Source organism: Periplaneta americana, chromosome 2 (assembly GCF_040183065.1).
Source record: "Periplaneta americana isolate PAMFEO1 chromosome 2, P.americana_PAMFEO1_priV1, whole genome shotgun sequence".
NCBI classification, from domain to species: Eukaryota; Metazoa; Arthropoda; class Insecta; order Blattodea; family Blattidae; genus Periplaneta; species Periplaneta americana.
Window position 1 is genome coordinate 193,345,001 of NC_091118.1, and position 22,095 is coordinate 193,367,095.

Here is a 22,095-nt window from a genome sequence, read left to right on the forward strand (position 1 = left end):
TCTGACCGCCCTCATTATGGCATTGTCTAAGGTGTGAAATCATAGAGTAGTTCATAGTCAAGGACATGAAATAGCATACAATGTACGGAAATTCATGTCAGAAGAGGTTGTAAATGAAATACTAATTCCACTGAAAAGCATGTGTGCAAGAGTACTGGCTGCCACTGGTATTTCAAAGCGAACATTGGCAAGAGTCAGGAAAGAAGGGAAAAATATTGAGGCAGAAACAGCAGAGTCTTTCTCCAGTCCGGAAAAATCACAGCCGAAGAAGAAGATTGTTACAGTGGTAGACAGTTTTGATGAGGAAGTCATGAGAAGTCATCTATAATTTCTACACTACGCATAAGCAGAGGCCGACTCTGCAATCGCTTCTTCCGAGAATGGATATCAGTGTATGATTATGTGAAGAAAGTAGAGAACAATTACATTGAAAGTGAGCAAGTGATGGACAGTATTTTGGAGAACATTTCCATAAACTTAGGGACATCTGATTCCAGCACAGATCACTCATCTGATTTGGGCAGAGAATAAGAATATAAAGATGGAATAGCGGGCGTAATTCCATTAGGTACCTTCGGACTCCTGAGTAGGAAAGTGGCGATACTAAGGTAAGACAAATGTTTTTAGAAAGAGATGAAACGGATATGCCTGCCACTCTGAGCTTGAGAACCGTAACCCAAACAACCCCCACTCTTCTATCCTGCTGGCCGGCAATTTAAAAAACTTCGCGCAGATTGGTGCCGTAACATCTCATCTCAGCTCTACTGCTTGTATTGTCGATATTACATCAACAAATATTCCTATTTCTCTTCTTATCAAAGAATATTCTGCAATGCGGTTGCTATTGCTTTCTGTTCTCCTTCGAAATTTATTATTCCTTGTCCAAGTGGTACAATTATTATACTCATCAGAGATTTTGCTGCAGATTCCATCTCCTGCTCCTTTTTCTGGTTACTCAGGGAGCCAGGGGAGTATACATTCACATCCATTCATCTGATGGATATCTGATATTTATTGTTTGATAGCTGTAGCATTTTAGATGGGAGGTCAGTTGATTTTCTGTATATTTTGCATCAACGGTAATTCAAATTTTATATGAGTGTAGTCTAATGGATTTGTGGGAGGAGCATTGGGTAAAATTGTGCATGCGGTTGTATCAGGAAGTAATTCATTCAGTTCACCACGGAATTTCAATTGTTCTCCAGTATCACCATCAACTAACATACAGAGGGTCGAATAAATAATGCCATAATTAGTTATTAATATTTATTAAATACATTAGCACATGTTTTCATTTCTCTGCAATTGTAATCTATTTAAAGATTAACGGAGCTCTATTGACAACCCCTCATATCTAAAAAATATTACAATTTGGGCATATCTATTGTACCAAGTTAAGATAAACCTGTTGTTGAAATTCTTTATTGCAAGTATGCAACAATATCAATTTTTTTCCTATGTGCACAATTACTCTGCCTAGACCTGCATGTATACAGAAGACCTGTTTATTTCTCTGAGAAGTATTGCTTCTAGGTAACAGCCCACATTTCCTGGCCAATCTTCAACATTTCCACTGAACGGATTTTGACTAAACTTGATATCAAATGTTTACAAAAGTTTAATAGACTAACTCCAAGTTTAGTTAAAATCGGTCAGTTAGTCTGGGACTTGGTCATTAAAATATACGTCTAATTTTAACTAATATCTATCAAGTCTAATGATAGATTTTAATAATTTTGAGTCTTGCCAAATAACTATTACATATATATTTATAGCTATTTCCAATTCAAGAAGACAATCGTCTGATCTCGAGGTATGTGTGTGACGGAGAGTCAAAACAAATAATTTAATGTTTATTCCAGGGTGCGATTTCTAAGAGAGGATAAGAGGGATTTTGCTCTCCCCCAACCCCACTTTACATTAAAATCATTTTCCTCTCTGCATATAGTCAGGAATGATAATATCCTTCCCGCCAGTCAATGAATTTTCTAAGGAATGAGTTTGTAGATATGTATATTTTCAGGTATAATTACATGATTATTACATTTTATGGAATAACTTATTTTAAGACCACAATTTTTCAATCTGTACACAGGGCTGAAGTCAGTATTAATAACAAAATATCTGCATTTTGTGAGTGACTTTTTTAACCAATATTGATGTATATACAGTGCCATCTTAACACACGGATCCACTAGGCAGTTACCCGAGGGCCCCACGAAAATCTATGCACAGACCAGAATTTAATATTAATTTTCATTTCATCTGCTTCAACATTCAAATCTCCCTCTAACTCTATAAAAGGAGAAAAATTACGATTTGTAACAGAGAATTAACATATCTGCAGTCGAGAGAGAAATAGTGACGTTTTTATTGCTTGCAATTTTATGGAAGCAGAACATTATAATGGATTGACAGAAGGCAATTAACACCTGAAGACAACGGCAATTGCTGACAATGTGCATTTGCATAATCGGAAGCAGAGGCTCCGCTGTTTGTGTTCCAAGAATTCCATTTGTGTGGTGAAGGGTTAGAAGATGTGTAAGAAAGTGAAGTGAGAAAAAAGAAACTGTACACTTATTTATTACGTGTTAGTGAAATTCCTAAATAATCCTTTGAGCAGAAATGAAACGTAATGTTTTGAGTGTGCGCAGAAGTAAACACATAGTGATAGACAGAAGGATTGAGCGAGAAAATAGAGAACTTGGAAATGATCTTCCTCACAATTCTTTGTAATTACATTCTTGAAAGAGTGGATGGTCCTGCAGTCAGATGATGTGAACATACTTGTCGCCCTGAATCTTCCTGAGTCTCTAAAAACTTGTCTTCAGGAAATTAGAGAGAAATTTAGTGAATACGAATTGAAAGGCAGAGATACTCGTAGGTATCCAGAGTCAGTTATAATGATATGAAAAAAACGAGAAAGAAATGAAAGTGTAGTCTTGCTAATATGACGGGTCAGAAGGAATTCTCTGCAAAGAAATTTTGCAAATGTTTGTGTATAACACTTGTTTCTTGTTTAGTCAAGTGTCAGAAGACAGGTCTGAACCTCACAAGTAATTTTTTTTTTTTATTATGGTTTACAGGGGCGATTTCTCAGGGCATGCTATGCTTGTTGTGCAAGCCCAATATTTTCGTAGAATGTGTATTTCTCAAAATGGGATTACGTACATTAAAATTTATTTTGATTTTTGGAATATTGTATAGGCGTAATATCATCCGCAGGTTGCATACCGCAAGTATCACAATGCTTGCTCGTTTCTCGGAGCTACAGGAAAGACGTAGAAATAGCGAGAATATGATGCGCGTGCAAGTGCCTTCCTCCTTGGTCCGTCCTAGGCGCACATGCTTCTGTTATTTGTTGTTTGAAGCTCTGGTCCGAGAGCTACACCAACGACTATTTAACGTTACACAGAGCAGTATTGACAGCGGGAATGTGCTGTGATTTGCAAGTGCAATGTAATTGTATGAACGGAATGCATATGTTAGCTGCTGAATGTATTATTAATTCTTAAACATTAATTTGAAGTATTGCAATGAGTTCGGAATTGTGTGTTATTGAAACCTTAATATTAAATCCATTTTCCTGAAAGGCTATTCAAGAGAAGACAGACGTTATAGAGAATAGCCTATGTGCGTTCGTTCAGTGCAGCTCAATACAACAATATGCATTGGTTGGCAGGGTCGAACAAACTAAATAAACTCTTTTATTGGCCATGTTTGTTATATTATATCGAACTTCTACATCTGATAAGCGAATGTGATCCATGACTCATAATGATTTCACAATTATAAAATAAATTATTTATGTGGGTCTGAATATTTTTATTAATCATGAATTATTATATCCTCCCATCTTCCCCTATGAATAAAAGAGCAAGCCTAACTTTCGTGACTAGCACTCGCCTCTAATGGTTTATTTAACGACACTCGCAACTCCAGAGATTATATCAGCGTCGCCAGTGTGCTGGAATTTTGTCCCGCAGGAGCACACTTAAATGCCATTGACCTGGGCCAGGATCGAACCCACAACTTCGAGCACAGAAGGCCAGCGCTATACAGACTACGCTACCAAGGCCGACTCAAAAGTGATACCAAGAAGGTACCATTTATGAGGCTACTACGACAGGAGATGAGGTATAGTGGCCAGTTCCTTTCCCCTTCCATTGCATAAATCACCGACTAGCCACATATTACACTAATCAGACTTCAGATGCATACAAACAATTGTTATTCCTCTGACACATATCGTCAAGTGAGATGTACTGCCTGATAATAGATATACATATCAGCCAGAACCTCAATCAGAGGAACATAACACTTGATTAGTAATAAATAATTTATGATAATTTCATAATGTGCGTCTGTATTATCTCCATCTGTATGATTTCCCAAGTATGATTTTTATATTGAATTTTTTTGTTTTTCAAGATCAAGGCTCATATTATATTGTCAAAAGTCTGTACTAACTAAACTTCACTGTGCATCATGTTCTTTTTAATGTCAAAAAACTGATTCTGTTGGAGGTACCAAAGAATGTAAGTTTGTTTTATAGATAACACAGGGTTGCCATGTTTTGGATAAAGGGTCATTCTGAATGACTTTTTCATGCTCCCTGCAAAAATGAAATCAGTTTTCGTCAAACAGTTTTTATGTAATTCCTTAAGTTCCCTATATTTAAATTTCACACGTAATCTTATACTGCAATTGATATAATCTATCGTAAAGCGACTGAACATTGTAGAAAATATATTGGTAGCTATAAAATTTGACAATACAATCTCAAGGGAAAAAATGGAACTCTCTGCATCATAATCCACAGTTAATTCCCGATTTACCACGAAAATCATCTGTAGCTTCATTTAGATTGGCAACAGGCCATGATTGTTTGGCCGAACACCTGCACAGAATTGGAATATATCAGTCCCCTAACTGCCCATTGTGCAACTCAAACAAAGAAATGGATTCGGAACACCTCAAAATCTGTGCTTCAGTGGCTGGCCATGATACTATCTTTGAAAAATATTGGAGTGCAAGAGGTCAAATGACTTTATTGTCAAACGCCTGGCATTAGAAAACAACAACATATTGGCAGCTATGAAAAATTTAGGATGCAATATGAGCATTAAAATCCATTTCCTTCATAGCCCTCTTGATTTCTTCCCTGATTGTCTTGGAGTACAGTGAAGAACACAGAGAAAGTGTTCATCAAGACATGAAACAAATAGAAAAGCGTTATCAAGCCAGGTGGGATGAAGTGATGATGGCTGACTAATGTTGGTCTATGAAAAGAGACAATGTGGAGCTGCAACATAGAAGACAATCTTGAAGAAGAACTTCCAGATGAAGAGGAAGCGGGATTGAAAAATAAAGTGTCTGCATATGAGACTGGGAATGAGTTGAACCTAAATTGTGAATATGAACAAGTTAGACATTTAGTGCATAGACATTTTAGAAGATTACTTGATTCACAGCCATTCCAAGCAAACTAGGAATTCCAATGAAAAAATCTTTTTCAGAAATATTTGTTTATTATTAGTGTAAGACATAAATAAGGCTCTAAATTTAAATATTCTAATGTTTTATTTTCAAAAGGAAAATATTTTACAAGTTTTGTGGGCATTGAATCAAAGTAGTCTTGGCTAGGTAGTGGGTACCTTTTGTTTCCATAAAGTTTGCAGCACTTACTCATAGAGAGTTCAGCTGTTAATGTATGTTCCTCAAGGAGCTATTGTTGAAAAAATATTTTGAGAGCCTGCACTGTTAATTCCAGAGCCCCGGGATCAAGAAACTTTTTACTCTGTACTATATTCTTTCTACCATTTATTTTAAGTAGATTGTGTTAATAACAATTAGCAATCTTATAGTTCAAGTGAATACTTAGAAATGTAACACTTGTTTTGAAACTGGAAAAATGAAGGACATTAACTCATCTGTAACAACAGTGACATGGAAGAAACAACTATAAATATTTACCGATTATGTTTTTGTGAACTAATTGGATGCCATGAGATTTGCAAAGCTTTCACATGGACACTATGAGAATGAATCTCTTTTTGCTTGAGACGTAAGGTGTAAAGTGAGTTCACAAATCTTGTAACATCTGTGACAGAACCTTTTCTTTATTTTCTGCTATAATAATAAATTTTAATCAAACAACTTTTTTCTGTAAAATGATTCTGATCTTCTAAATTGATTCTGATAATAAAAGTTGACAAAAGTAATTTTTTCATACGTGGTAGGCAAAATCTGATTTCAGATCCTTCAACAGAAGCCAACGATTAATCGAAATCAACCTTCGATATTAAAAGTCTTTAATCAAAATTTAACTTCGCAACCCTGTGTAATTTACATTTTTACTCCTGTGAGTGGTTGTGTAGGCAGGGCCCAATGCATTGCTTTGCCCGAGGGCCTATAATGCTGTTAAGACGGCCCTGTGTATATATGATACATTTTATGCCCAGGATTCAATCATTATTCTTTTTGTTTCCCAATATTTAATGAAATGAAATAATTTTAAATATAGTTTTTCAATCTCGGGCAGAAAAAAAGAGTAGCCCAATAGCCCCTCTGGAAAAATAAATCGCACACTGGTTTATTCCACATTACGTATTTTGTTCCATCCAAGTTTTCAATTTATCAATAGTAATTATACGCACAAGGCTGGTGCCCATAAGCAAATGATAAGCAACTGATATTAGTTCTCCATTTGACCAGAGAAATAACTGGAACAAATACAGCTCACTGCACGTTTTTTAAATCAATAAACAGGTCCCCTTAAATAAATGTATGTCTAAATTTACACATCATGGTAAGAAAATCTCTCAATTATTTGTATACAATTTTCTGAAATACATTTCCACCATCAGAGACAAATTGATATTTGGCAGCACCTTCGGGCTGAAGGTATGGAATAGGATCAAAGTGGTAGGGCAGAAATAATTAATTCTTCTTTCCTCATTACAGCTGTATATTTCTTTAAATAACAGTTTGGACATTCACTCATGATATTTAACAGCACCCACACTTGTACAAAAAAAAGGAAAAAGAAAGAGAGAGAAACAAAAGATGAACTGAAGTAATCTATACACACAATATTATCATGTAATGCCACCTTGTCCAGTCCGTCCGTTCCTTCAGCGTAGTTGGGTGGCGGGCAGGTGGGCAGAATGAGCTATGTAGGCAGGTTTCTATGTCAGGGAACAAACAATGGTGGTCCAATCTAAAAGTAACTGAGGTAGATTTTGTTACAACAGTTCCCAAAAAAAAAAAATAAAGAACAAACAAAAACTTACTTTAAAATTGAAATAAATTTGTTTATAATTAAAAAGGGTAAAACGATTCATTTACAATTAATTTCCCTACAGCTACATTTGCTGACTACACATCTACAAACTTAAAAAATTAAAAAGTTTCTGAAAGATTTCATAGAACACAACACAGTGGATTTCTCTTACAAATGCATAAAAATAAGTGCAATAGCGTTTTATTTTTTTTTCTCCACCCTAGATCAACAGTGAAACTACCACGTCGTGCCACGGCACACAGGTTTGCCACTCCCAACCGGGCTTTCCAGTTTTCAACTTGCAACACAACGAGGGGCCTGTTCTACCGACAATCAAAGCACATGCATGATGCTACACAACTAATACTGTCTCTTTTAAGTAGTAAAATACAGTCTTAGGGCCTACTCTTTATATAAATAAATTAGTCAACACTCCTCTATACAAATATACAAGTACATACATACATACAGCGTGAAAATGGGAAAGCCCAGCTGCTCGGTCTTCAGGTGGTTCACACGACACAGTATGTATAAGTTAATCACGAAGGCACGAGAGTAGACTTGGGTGCAGAGCAAAGACGAGGCTCAGTGGCGTTACTCGTCGGCAGTCGTCATCCATACTTCTCTAGGTCCACGCCGTCGGTGTGGTCGGAGCAAGGGAACTTGCATTTTTATTTATCATTTTTCAGTCTTGGCAAAAAAATATATTTCTCACAGTTACGATTGTGTTTAGAGCACTTAAAAAACTAGATCATAGAGTTGTGAATTTAAAACCACTTTGATGTAATCCCTGAATTTTCCCATGAGTTCGTCGGCAATAAATTACTAAATGTCCCCTGCCAAGTTCCCTCAGCTTCCGAACCGTTTGTGCCAGTGAGCTCAAAGCAGGCTCCATATTACAAGATCGCCCACTGTCGTCTTTGCAAAGCACCCGTTTGTTCATAGTCGGTTGGTCACTCCACTTGCAACCTCCAGATGGCAGCAGTAACACAATAAATCACAAACACAATTTTTGAAATGCAAATAATGGTGTGGCATGTCAGAAGAGATCGTGAACAATACAAACAAATAAAAACGACCTAATACATGGTCATCATCCATTACAGCATTCAATAGTAGTAAAATAATAATAATTAATAATAATAATAATTATAATAATAATAATAATACCGACAGTATGTACAACCCCACGCCAATAAATGCAGGAAGGGAACACTGTGATTTGAATATGTTAATGATCAAGGCAGTAGTCTCGGCCTGCACCGACACGATGTTTGGGGCCCCTCAGGGCTGCCACATATAGGCCAAGGAATGTTTCAACATCAATCAACGTGCCAGGACGGACCTCCCTTCCCCTGTAAAGTTATAGAGATCAGGTGTGATGACAAACAAGTTTGAGCCATGGTTTTGATTCCCTCATGCACACCACTAGTGTTAATAAATTATGGCACGAGTGAAAAAACAAAACAAAAAAGCGAGACGTATTCCCTTCCAACTATACTACTTGTTCCTGTTACAAAAAACAAGAAAAAAAAACAATCATGAACAAATGAATGACAAACACACAGACAGCGGCAGTTCAGAATGGCAGTGATCGTTACAACGTGTGTCTAGTATTTTTGGCTCATATTTTCGCACCTTATAACCTGGTACTGTTTATTCCCCCTTGTCATAAATAATCAGTTACTACAAGGTTCCGAATAATAAAAAAGGAAAACCTGCTGTACTGTTTCTTTCAACTTAAATATGACACTCAAGAAATGCGTCAGAAGAAAACTATACCGATATATACATTATTGAACATGGAGTGCGTGCACAAAATGTACGCAAGGCGTGTGGTTCAGGAAGAAACTATTGACACACACAAGAGTCTGGCCGAACAAGGAAATGTTAAAAAAAGTTACTCTCTCTCTATATATATGTACACACACGCATACACACACACGATTTGGCAGTGTGGTCTAGGCTGGTTGCTTTGGAGGAAATTCATATTCCTGCTCCATGATATTCTACTCAGCTCCCGCCGGACCTATACAAATACTAACACTCAACTGTTGTTCCCTCAAAATAAACTAAGTAGGAGAGGGAATTTAAATACTGAATTCCACATCTTTCTTAAAAATGTCTGTCCAATCCACTTTGGTATGTGCATCCATAACCCTTCTTTTCGCTCCTTTCCGGGGCAAAATACTGCAAAACAGAAAAAAAAAAAAACAACATTTATGAAATTCATTTTGATTAATTTTCAGAAAAGTCTATGATATATAATACGAATATTTACTTTCAGTCAATGACTTTACTATTAATATATGTAAGGTGCAAGTCCTTACATTACATGATTTAATATTGTATGAACGTTTTCGTCGGTTTCATACCAACATCATCAGATACAACATTCTATATAGCAATATCATCACTAACAGGTACATAATTATGTCTCTACAAACCAAAATACAATATATATATTAATAAGCATACAAATTGATAAAAACGTGATAAAAACCAACATCATTAGGATATAAATGTGTCTTTCTTGTGTGACTACACCCTACTATCAAATGATTAAAAGCACACGTGTGATTACAATACTTATACAAATATGTTTGCAGGTCTTCACTGATAAAATAATAAAAAATAAAATCAGTTAACATAGTTCAAAGACTGTAATGCATCTCTTCACACAATATAGTATACAGATTTAATTTTATTTTGAACGTGGTCTTCCGCAAACGGACTTGGGGCAACAGCGTAGTTTAAGTAAATCAACTGTGAGTAAGGCCCGTAACACACTTGCAGAGTTTTCGCCAGCGAGAAATGTGTTGCGAGAAAATTAAAAAATTGATAACATGGATTCAAATGGACGTCCACACACTGGAAGAGATTCTCATTCGAGGCAAAAACCTCGTGCGAGTTTTTTGCTGGAATCAGTAGCTCAGCGAATTTTCTCGACACATTTATCAAGGATGTTTGACATTTATACACTTTATGACGATTGAATGTAGAAAAAAATATCACAGGTAGCGATGAATTGTATTGTTTTTATTTGAAAATGAGGAAGATGGCTGATAATTGCAGTCAGAAACTTATCGAACTTGTACGACGTCACCCGTAGGCCTATTTATATGATATACAGGATGAAAATTATAAAAACACGAAACTGAAAGAAGAAATCTGGAGACAAATATCAAATTATCTGAAAATAAATAGGGCTATATTTTATTTTGATGAGATTTAATAGTATTAATTAAACATTTGAAATAATGTATCTGTATCTCTTAACAGTTTACATAATTTTAATCAGAACATAGCAAAGAATCCTCTATCATATCATGTATAGCAAAAACCTGAGGTCCATCAACCTGAAATAACGCCTAAAACGTATCATCATTCAAATCGAAACCAGTGTCCAAAACTCGCCCTTATTTTCGTAAGATACAATGTGATTTTCAGATATTTCTGGCTTTAATTTTAGGCCTACTTTTTCTTTTCATTAACGAAATATGTTCATGTAACTCCATTTCCTCATCATCTGAATACTCAAATTCAACATAGCGTTTGTACGTAATTTGTGAAGTACGACAATATACGTAAATACATAACCTATAATATTTCCCCCAACGAGTCATTACTATACTCAGAAAAATGCTTTCTGCATGAAGGCAGTGCATAGATGATCATAGCGAGGTGTGATCTGTGATAGCGAGAACTCGCCATGTGTGTGGAGGAAGGCTCTTCGCCTCTTTCTCGCAACACATTTCTCGCTAGCGAAAACTCTTCAAGTGTTTTACGGGCCTAACAGTATACAGTGTAATCCATTCCACAAAAATGAAATATGTTATTTTCTTGTTCACAATTTCATTCATTTCAGTCTTTTAAGGTTAGGGGAGAGACACTTCGAATATAATGAACCTCGGATATAGTGAACGAAATATGCAAGTCCGCAGAGGTTCGCTATATCCGGAGTTGACTGTATTCAGTTACACGGTCTTTAGAGCGTTTTTTTTACAAGTTCCAACAGAACACAAATGATATTGCAACAGATTTCAATTATAAGTGTGCTTACCCCAGTTTCCCTGTGACAAGCCCCCCTGCTAGAGAAAATCCGGTCATCATGTAGGCTTCGCAGGTTTCCGACGCTGTTTGTTCCTCACAGGCACGAACAGGGCAGACTGGAGAGACACCATGGCGGCAGCAGAAAGATTTGGGATCGGCACACTTCGACTGCTCTGCGCTTCTGCCTCCGCAACCCACTCATCCGGCAAGCTGGAAACAAAAGTCACATCAAGTCAGTCTGCTTTCACAAATACTGTTGTGGTGTCTGTAGCAAAAGTACAACTGGCTTGTAAAGGGCGCTTTACACCCTCATATTTGTGTGTGTAGACTACGTATGCACAAACGTGAAGAAAATAAACTTGTACATGTATTTTACACTGCAAAAGGGTATCTGTCGGATACAGGGGGGAGAGCCATTAATCCTTCCCATTGAAGGCTTTAAGGAACCAACCTGGACAAATACCCAATGCCCCATCCCTACCTTCCCGTGATGCAGCTGTTAGTAAGCATAATTTTATAAGCTGAACTAAAGGGAGGGGCTACTCATCAATTAGCACTGGTCAGCTTGATGAGTTAATGACTGAATTTGGTATAATTTTCCTCTATTCAATACCTAACTCTCTCTTTACCCTTTCCTATCCAGTCCTCTGACTGAACTCTTACTTTTTTCGACCCAGATGGCATTAGAGCATTCGAGGCCTAGGGTTTCATTTCCCTTTCCTTCCTCCTCTTTCTACTTTTCTGTTCCTAGTGCTGACCTGCTATGGCACTAAAATCGTCCTCCAGTGGCTTAAGGAGGGAAAGCTGGTGATCAACAAGATCTCCCAGCTAGGTCCAGTGGACCCGTCGACCAACAGCAGGTGTGGTCCTCCAGACATTCTGGGGGTTGTGTGTGAATGAAGTAGCCACCAAAACGTTAAAATATGGTGTTCACTTAAATCGACTACAACTTGCCATTTTCACCTGCATAGAATTGGAATATATCAGTCCCCTCAAACCAAGAAATGGATTCGGAACACCTCAAAATCTGTGCTTCAGTGGCTGGCCATGATAATATCTTTGAAAAATATTGGAGTGCAAGAGGTCAAATGACTTTATTGTCAAACGCCTGGCATTAGAAAACAACAACATTTTACACTGCGCCATTTTCAACAGACAACAAATGCAAATCATCTTCCTACTCATCAGAGAAATCATAGAATTTTCATTATAAAAGGGATAAATAAATAAAGACCAACAGAAAAGTTTATTTCGCACCACATTACCAAAGACCCATTTATGTTGCTCACACCAGGATGCATTGCAAGCTCGCATTTTAAGATTATCTTTCTGGAAAATGTCAGTGTTTGCATAGGTCTGTCTTAATTTAAAACTTCCTTTCTTTCACTATTATTTCCTCTCGAAAATGAATTTATTACAATTATCATTATTTCTCGCATCTCTTTCGATTTCTATTTCCCCGAAAGTTTTTCCGGAACAGGTTTGTTTCCCATGCTTATTTTTTCGATGGTAATTTAAATCTTCACAAAAGACACTCCTGAAGAGAAAAAGAGTGTCCACTTTTGTTTAAAGTAAGAGAGAGAAATTAGAAATTACGCGAAGAAAATAAAATTCTGAAAAACATATCCTAAAAACTTTTGAGGAGTGGGGGGAATTGCTCTATGGGAGCTGGAAATTACGCGAGTACACATGGTAAGTATAGTGCATACATTTTATCTTTCCATGCTCGCATTTAAACAGCTGTGCTGTGTACTGCTGCTTCTGCTTTACTTCATGAGTGTGGAAAGATAAAATGAATGCACTACACATTATGAATACATTAAAGTAAATATAGAGCATGGCAAGACAGTGACTGTACACTGTCTCGGAAAGAAATAATAAAACATAGTATTAGGAGAAAAGCAATGGCAAAGGAAGCTTTTAATAGAAAAAGAAGCATCTTCTGTAGAACTCTGGAAAAATAACTAAGGAAGAAACTAGTGAAGGTATGCTAAAAAGAGTGGGTGAAGAAACAATAATGCTGTAAATGATCAGGAAGAGAGAAAGAAATTTGCTGAATCACTGGCTAACAAGCGAACATTCTGATGGGGGCAGATAAGAAAGTTAAATTTCTTTCTTTCACTATGTTAATAATATATATTATTTTTATGTACCGAAGTACATATGATATTTCCATGCAGATATTCTGTGTCATCATACGATGAAAGAGTAATGGAACGGAGAAAAATTCTCTCCGGCACCGGGATTTGAACCCGGGTTTTCAGCTCTACATGCTGATGCTTTATCCACTAAGCCACACCGGATACCACCCCTGCGTCAGACAGAATCGTCTCAGATTAAGCTCCAACTCTTGGGTTCCCTTTAGTGGCCGCCCTCTGCACTACGTCATAGATGTCTATGAATGTAGGACCGGAGTCCACACATGTGCTGAGGTGCACTCGTTATGAGTGACTAGTTGGCCAGGATCCGACGGAATAAGCGCCGTCTTAAATTACGAAGTGATTTACGCATATCATATATATTATTTTAATGTACCGAAGTACATATGATATTTCCATGCAGATATTCTGCGTCATCATACGATGAGAGAGTAATGGAAATATCATATGTACTTCGGTACATTAAAATAATATATATGATATGCGTAAATCACTTCGTAATTTAAGATGGTGCTTATTCCGTCGGATCCCGGCCAACTAGTCACTCATAACGAGTGCACCTCAGCACATGTGTGGACTTCGGTCCTACATTCATAGACATCTATGACGTAGTGCAGAGGGCGGCCACTAAAGGGAACCCAAGAGTTGGAGCTTAATCTGAGATGATTCTGTCTGATGCCGGGGTGGTATCCGGTGTGGCTTAGTGGATAAAGTATCAGCACGTAGAGCTGAAAACCCGGGTTCAAATCCCTGTGCCGGAGAGAATTTTTCTCTGTTCCACTACTCTTTCATCGTATGTTAATAATGTCAAAATAAGTGCTTATACAAATTTTGGCCACTCGACCGCAATTACGAGAGCCATAAAAAAATTAATTTGCCAGGGGCCGTTAAAAGAAAGAAAACACGATTTCACTAGAAAAATTGATTGTAACAGACAAAGCAATTGTTGAGCTATTTTTCAACATATTCCCCATGGGAATTGTAACATTTGTCATATCATGGGACTGACAGGGAGGTGCAGACGGCTGTCAAACGCTGGTTCCGATCCCAGACAGCTGACTTCTACGACACAAGGATACAAAAATTGATTCCATGGTATGACAGATGTCTCAATTTCAGTGGAGGATATGTTGACAAATAGCGTAACAATTGCTGTATCTGTTTCAATAAATCTTTCCATGCAATTGTGCTTTTCTGTAAACAGCCCCAGGGAAAATCACTTTCTGGACGGCCTTGTAATAAAATTTTTATAAGCTCTTCTTGGTGGAAGAAATAAATTTAACTTTTTTATCTGCCCCCATTAGAATGTTTGCTTGTAAGATGAAACTGCCTCGTGAAGGATGAACTGGAAAGAATGGTGAATGGGAGAAAAGTTCAAGGCAGAAGATATCAGATGATAGATAACATTAAGATATATGGATCGTATGTGGAGACTAAGAGGATTGCGGAAAATAGGAAAAATTGGAGAATGCTGGGTTTGCAGTGAAAGACCTCTTCAGCGGAAAACTATGATTGAAAAACTGTGAATGAATATTTTGAACTCACATGTCTTCAGGAAACCAACGAACAAGAACTCGCATCCGTCCATCAGATTCCACACGTCGTGCAAGCACCTGTAACCATCATTCATAATATGTTAGGATGTGTATTCATATGATGTCATAGAGAATCAAAAACATCAATAATTGGTTACCGGAATGTTAACGGGTTTAAAAAAAATATAGATGGGGAGGACAGAAAATTATTTTTTTTTTAATCCATTAAACTAGTTCGTAAAGTCATGCGAACTCTTTTATATCCAAGCATTTCAAGTGAACATCAGGAATTTCAATGTACACAGGATAAAAAAATAATATTTCAATATTTAATGGATAAGATGAACTTGAAGTTCTCTGCATCTGTGCATGAAGTAAAATAATGTCAAAACAACAAATTACTGCAGAAACTAATTTTTCTATGAGTGCAAGAAAATTAAAAAAAAATAAGCACATGCGTAAAGCATTCACTAATGCACAGTAAAATGTATCAGATCTCTCAAGACTCATCATAGAAAAAGTTGTACTTGATTTATGACAAACATCTCATCAAGATCTTATGTGTCAATGAGAAAAGTGAGACATTTTTTAGACCTTCTTGTAAAGTGATCCACAATTAATTTTTTAATTACTTACAGTACTAATAAAGAAATCATTTTTTTCACATAAAATTCGGTAGCTGAAAGAAAAGATTGATTAAATTTAATTACAAATTCTATCACTTCAGCATGATTTTGATTTTGTTTACAAATATGTTTGAAAAATATCCACCAAACTCTAATGGCTTACGAATGAACAAGATGATGAAAACAATTCAATAGGTTCAATCTAATTAATTTGTACCAAGCCAACGAAACCAACACAGAACTTCTTCAACAGTTCCTTCTTCAATGGAACCCAGAGGTTCATTATTCTTTTCAGGAAAGCCCTTCTTCAATGGAATTCAGAGGTTCATTATTCTTTATGTACGTCTATTTCAGACATCCTGAACCAAATACTGACTAGTGGGTACCGATTTTTGTACCAAATCTTTGATCATGAAGACTGATAAAAAAAAGGTTGCTTCCTTAACAACAGTAACAATCTTTTGGTTCGAACATTTTATACTAAAATACAGTAAAACCCCTATAAGACGCTGTTCAAGGGACCAGGTGTAAACCGCGTATTAGGCGGCTATACTAATTTTGACTTATATACAGTATCTATTAGCATTTTTCTGTATTGAAATACATAACGGAACAAGCAACACGGGCGCTAGAAAAAAGGCGAGGGGTGATAAAAAGAGAAACCAAGAGTCAGGAAGTGATAGCGAAGAAAGTAGTGTAAAGAATAAGGGTGCAAGTGTAATGCCCACGTGCATCAACGTCGGTTAGTGTAACCATCGGTTAAAATTGTGACCTAATCCCCGATTAAGCATTTTTACGGTGGATCGACCTCGGTTACGACTTAAATAGGAAGTTAACCACAGTAATCTCTAACCGGCCAAATATGAGTGGTTAAAGGAGATAACCAGCAATTAGTAGAGCAAGTAAAGCAAAATGGCGGCCATAACCACAGGTGATTATTTCGAAGACAATTATTATTGTGCAGTACTTGAATTACTTGGATAGAGCGTGAGCGTGAAGGTTCTTTAGTGGAAAGAGAGAATTCTTGCGAGCAATTAGGTGACAGAAAATTTCAGGAGGGATTTCGTTTATCAAAATCTACAAATGGATCAATTGAAATAACACAAGAACAATCATATTTCTCCAACGGATCGGCTGCTTATATTACGATTCTATTAACTATTATTTTCTGTATTTTAAGAGGGAATACTCGAATACCAGTATCTCTTTCTCTATGTCACTGGCTGAACAAAGAGAGGTTATGGATGGATCTTAGGATAATGCACAATTCCCTGGTGTAGTCCAAGATCGTACACACATTCCTACCAATTTTCTGCATCCTTTTCCTTTATGGATATTCCATCTTTTTTATATAATAGGCCTACATTTAAATCTAGTAATTAAGTCTATCGATACTTCAACCTAACACTGGGATATAATCATTTTTGGATTCAATTTTCCATTTGTACGATTTTAACCTAAAAGTACTGAAAAACAAAGAAATGGAACTCACAAATATAACAGCGCCCAAAGGCAAACAAATGCAACGCGAAAATGTAGGATACGTTCATTTCGATGTAGAACATAGTGAGTGCAGTCGTTTTTAGACGTTGACTATTATCTTTGCAGTGGTATGGATGCTTTCCTTTAGTCATTTTGTAGAAACAATGTACCATCATAGACTTTACTCTGGTTAAATGAGGTGTCAGCTAGCCAAGTTTTAGTAATCGGTGATTATGAATGGTGCACATAAATTACATTTTAACCACGGCTACTGTTTAACCATCGTTTCGTAATCTATGATTACTGCGTTTTTAATCAATGTTGATGCACTTCGCCATAAGTGGAAAACTAGTATGTGAAAGTGAAAGCTTGGGGGGAAAAAATAAAAGAGGAATAGAAGAAGAAATAAATAGAAAGAAAGACAAAGACAGAAATAAGGCACAGACGAACAGTAAAGAAAGGTCAGAACTTGCGACAGTTGAGGATTTAGCAGAGATATTTGATATGTGTAAAAAAATAGTGGGGATATGATCAAAAAGGGCAAGTAAAGTGAAACTGGAAAAGATCGAGAAGTATAGGGTAGAGAGAAAGTGTATAAGCAGATGTATAGAATAAAATATAAGTATTTATAGGAAGTGAGAATAGTGACAATGGATTAGGTGGAAGCAGAATAGTGAGAAAGTGAAAGTGAGCGCAAATAAGAATGAGTGAAAATAGTGAGAAAGGGTTAAGAGAAGTGAACAAGTGACAGCATAAAATTAGTACTAACATTTGAACGTTGGAACAGTAAATGAATAAAAGATCAAAAAACAAATAGGTCAAATAATTCAATATAATAATTTATAGAGAAAAATTGAAATTGAGATTTTAGTGAATAGTAGTTAGAGAAAAAGGGGGGTGTGAAAGAAGTATATAATATTAGATATATTAGGATTAATGAACAAATAGAGAATAGCAAATGAAATGTAGGAGAAATACTGAAGGGGAGATTGACCAAGTAACAAAAAAAAAAAAAAAAAAAAAGGTACACAGTGTAATTGGGAGTATTTGTGTAGACGTGTACTGCAAATAATGTGTTATTGTAATAATATGTTAATGGTGGCACCGGATACAGAAATGTGAGGTACACCATTACATGTAAAGAAGTGCTGTGAAGAAATATATCATATCATATCATATCATATCATATCATATCATATTGAAATACGTGATTCATGAAAGGTAATATAGTATTACTCCATTATGTAATTACTGTACTGTACGTCAAAGACATTTACAATATGTACTGTACTTAATTCTTTCGGAAAAAAAAAATCATTTATAGTTGTTTGCCGTATGCGTGTTCTTCAAGTCCTCATGTTTACCACACTTCAGTTTCCTGCGATTATATCCTCCCAATGTCGCAGCTGTAGTGATTCAGTCGCTATTTTTTATTATCGTTCTTAATATCGATGATGGGATTCCTAATGAATCAGAGAGTTGTTTCTGAGTAAGAGTACTGTTCTCATTGTACTTTCGTAAGATTTCCAATTTTTCCGACACAAAAAGGGCTTTTTGTTAACACTTATTGTAATCATATTCACAGACACTTCAATACACTTAAGGACAACAAACTGCCCAGCAAAAATTTCCAGAATTTTATTACGGCCGAGTGAGGAATGCTGTTTGAGAGAGAGGTTTAGCAAGAGGGTGAGGTATTGTAACTGTATGTAGGTAAAGAGTCGAATAAGAGAGCGTAACAAGAAGGTGGGGTATACTAGGGTATGAAGTATGAAGGTTTAAATGTGCAGGTAAAGGGTCGAATACCAATACTTTTCAGGTTAATGGCACCAGTGAGTTCAGTGACCTGATGTTTCATTGCTGTTACAGTACATTGCTGAAAATTAAATCGAAAATATTCCACAAAAACAGCGTATTATGTGGGACTTGAGCGCAACAAACAGGGTATTTTATAAAGGCGTTATATATGAAATGTGCAGGGACCGGACGATAAAAGTGTATTACATGGGATAGCGTAATAAGTGGGCGCGTCTTATCGAGGTTTTACTGTATACATAAATTCTACCTTTATGCCAAGGATGAGAGACAAACTTTTACATACATTAAAAAAAAAATTACAACTTACTACATCAATTTGTAACTTAGACAATGCAATACAGGTTTATATACTTATACCAAAGGGTAGAAATTTTCGAAGTCTTTGCTTCTTCTGTTTTAATTTTTGTCTATTTGTAATAGATAGCGCATACATAACAAACATCCATTTTTTGTCTTCAATTCCACTTCAACATTATTTTCAAATAGAATTCTATTTGCCTGCCACATCAAATATATCCATTCTTATATATATCATGTGTCTGTTACACCACATGTTTCCAAAAGAGTTTCCTATGGAAACAATAGCCTTTTAGAACAATTACTTAAATATGTGGATTCATATGCAAATAAGAAGTATGCTGGAATCAATTTACATTAACTTTTCCACAATGAAAACAGTACAATAGAAAGAAGAGAGCATGTTGATAACAAAATTTTATGTGAATACCACGGACATTAGAAAGGTGATAATATAATTACAATGTTACCCTTTACATTGGGTGATTGAATAAATTCTAGATTATACAAACAGCATCTTTTATACAAAATCTTTGCTTGTGAACTTTAATATGCAATGTTTATGCAGTTTGTGATGCTGAAATGTGTCAGAAACACATGTAATCAACACAGTAACATAGCTACCAACTTATTATTGAATTTATTTTCAAGTCACTTTACACATTCTCTCACATTGTATATAAGTCTTGTTAATCTAATGAAGGTATGTAGCTGTATATCGATAAAATTTCTACATCACTTCTTAAACTTACTGACAAAAGGGACATTTCCTGTATGCACTTTTCTAAATGGTTGAGAATTAGAACAGCACAAGCACTTCCAAGGTCTTGTAACTGTCACATTTGTAACAACTGATTAACCTTTGGGTTCCATTATGGATAGGAGATCATCAAGACAATTTTGAAAACGATTTGTTTTAATATGACTTCCTAATTTTATTAATATTTAGAGATGTTTAAATAAAATTGATCAATTCAGTATAACAAAATACCCAATCTATTTATTTGAACCATTATTAATTCAATACTTTTGTCTTTATAAATAATGACAGAATTACAGGATGTATGTACCTCCTTGATTAATTAAGAAATCAACTGTTACTCATGTGCAAATACCAAGTATTATCTGAAAATTCTCAATGATTCTCAGTTTTCTATTAATGAATAATACAAATGAGTTACAATAATATGTTACGAAATTTATACGGCCTGATGTAATTACTTATAATTGAATCGCACTTTTTAGAAAGGAACTAAGTCAAAATTTGTCATTTTTATTTCTTCTGATGAAATGATTAATACTTCCAAGAAGCAAAGATAAACAAAGGAAGGAACTTAAACAAACCTTTCCCTGTATCTCTAACATCGAGTTTATGTTTATATTACGGCACTAGTATACTGGTATTTATTCATGAAAGTAAGTTCTTTTGCTCTCCTGAAAAATAGAACATTCTGACTTTGTTCCTTTCTAAAAAGTGCGATTCAATTAGAGGTGGTGATTTTTCGCTATAAAATGCGAAATGACTGTAAATGCTTGTACTTTCATATTTCAATTTTTCACGGTTCTTTTAATAAATACTGAATATGTGATAAAATGCGATATAAATGCACAACCAATGATTTTTCAAATAAATTTTATCTTATATAAAGTGAAATTTACATAAAACATACATCATGTTTCAAGGTTCTTTATAACTTAGATAATCCCACGCTAACATTTCTCAGCTAATGAACGAGTTCATTGACACTAGAGTGACCAATGAGAATCGAATTGCACTGATAGTTAGAAGCAGGGTGCTCAAAATTAATCTATACTAATAATAAATCTGTAGCCGAAATTTTTCTGGTAATTTTCGATTTTCCAAAAATAATTGGTCCTAACATATATAATTAACCACCCTGAAACCGAAAATCGCTTTTTTGAAATTTTTGTTTGTATGTCTGTCTGTCTGTCTGTATGTTTGTTACCTTTTCACGCGATAATGGCTGAACCGATTTATATGAAAATTGGAATATAAATTAAGTTCGTTGTAACTTAGATTATAGGCTATATGGCTTTCAAAATACATTATTTAAAAGGGGGGTTATAAGGGGGCCTGAATTAAATAAATCGAAATATCTCGCTTATTATTGATTTTTGTGAAAAATGTTACATAACAAAAGTTTCTTTAAAAATAATTTGCGATAAGTTTTATTCCTTGAAAAATTTTGATAGGACTGATATTTAATGAGATAAATGAGTTTTAAAATTAAAATAACTGCCATCTAAGGCTGTGTAATGAATTAAAAAACAAATGACTTCGTCTATAAGGGGCCTTGGACAGCAACAATCGAAAGCTATTAAACATAGCCTAAAGACAATGTTTCTGTGTTTGCATGAAGTTTTATCAGAAGCTAAATTAACCGATTTGTATAATTAATTATTATTTCACCATAGGAAAGTGTAGTTTCTCTAGATGGACATAATGCTATAATGTTATTACAGTAACGTCTGAGTAAATCGAGGACAGGTAAGATTAAAATAGCTTCTTATGCACAGAAAATTTGATAGGCTATTTTGTACATTCGTTTTCTGTATTTCTTAAAATAATATTTATGTACACTCATTTTAATCTCAGAGAATTAACGAACAACGAGAGTGTATTGATTTAGTATGCAGTAATAGTATGTTAGCTTAGCAATCCATTATTTTATAATTCAAATTTTAACTATGCTCAATTGAATCGTGTTAAAATACATAAAATAAATATGCAATAAATGTAATGCAAAAAAAAATTGGATAATGAGCGAAGCAGATTATGTTGCGCTGTTGTAAAAGTTGTTCCCTGGATCAAACGTCCT

At 35.4% G+C, this 22,095-nt stretch overlaps 1 protein-coding gene across 1 annotated transcript in view; it reads right to left on the reverse strand.

The window, feature by feature from the left end:
• Positions 1-1,251: 1,251 nt before the first annotated feature.
• Positions 1,252-22,095, reverse strand: part of jing (AE binding protein 2 jing) — a 274,380-nt gene continuing 253,536 nt past the window's right edge. Inside the window, exons 6-8 of the mRNA XM_069819217.1 lie at positions 15,043-15,110; positions 11,349-11,548; positions 1,252-9,475 (exon numbers count right to left, since the gene is read on the reverse strand). Coding sequence (XP_069675318.1) covers positions 11,395-11,548; positions 15,043-15,110 — 222 coding nt within the window. The 3' untranslated portion in view covers positions 1,252-9,475; positions 11,349-11,394. The remainder of the gene's footprint in view (positions 9,476-11,348; positions 11,549-15,042; positions 15,111-22,095) is intronic.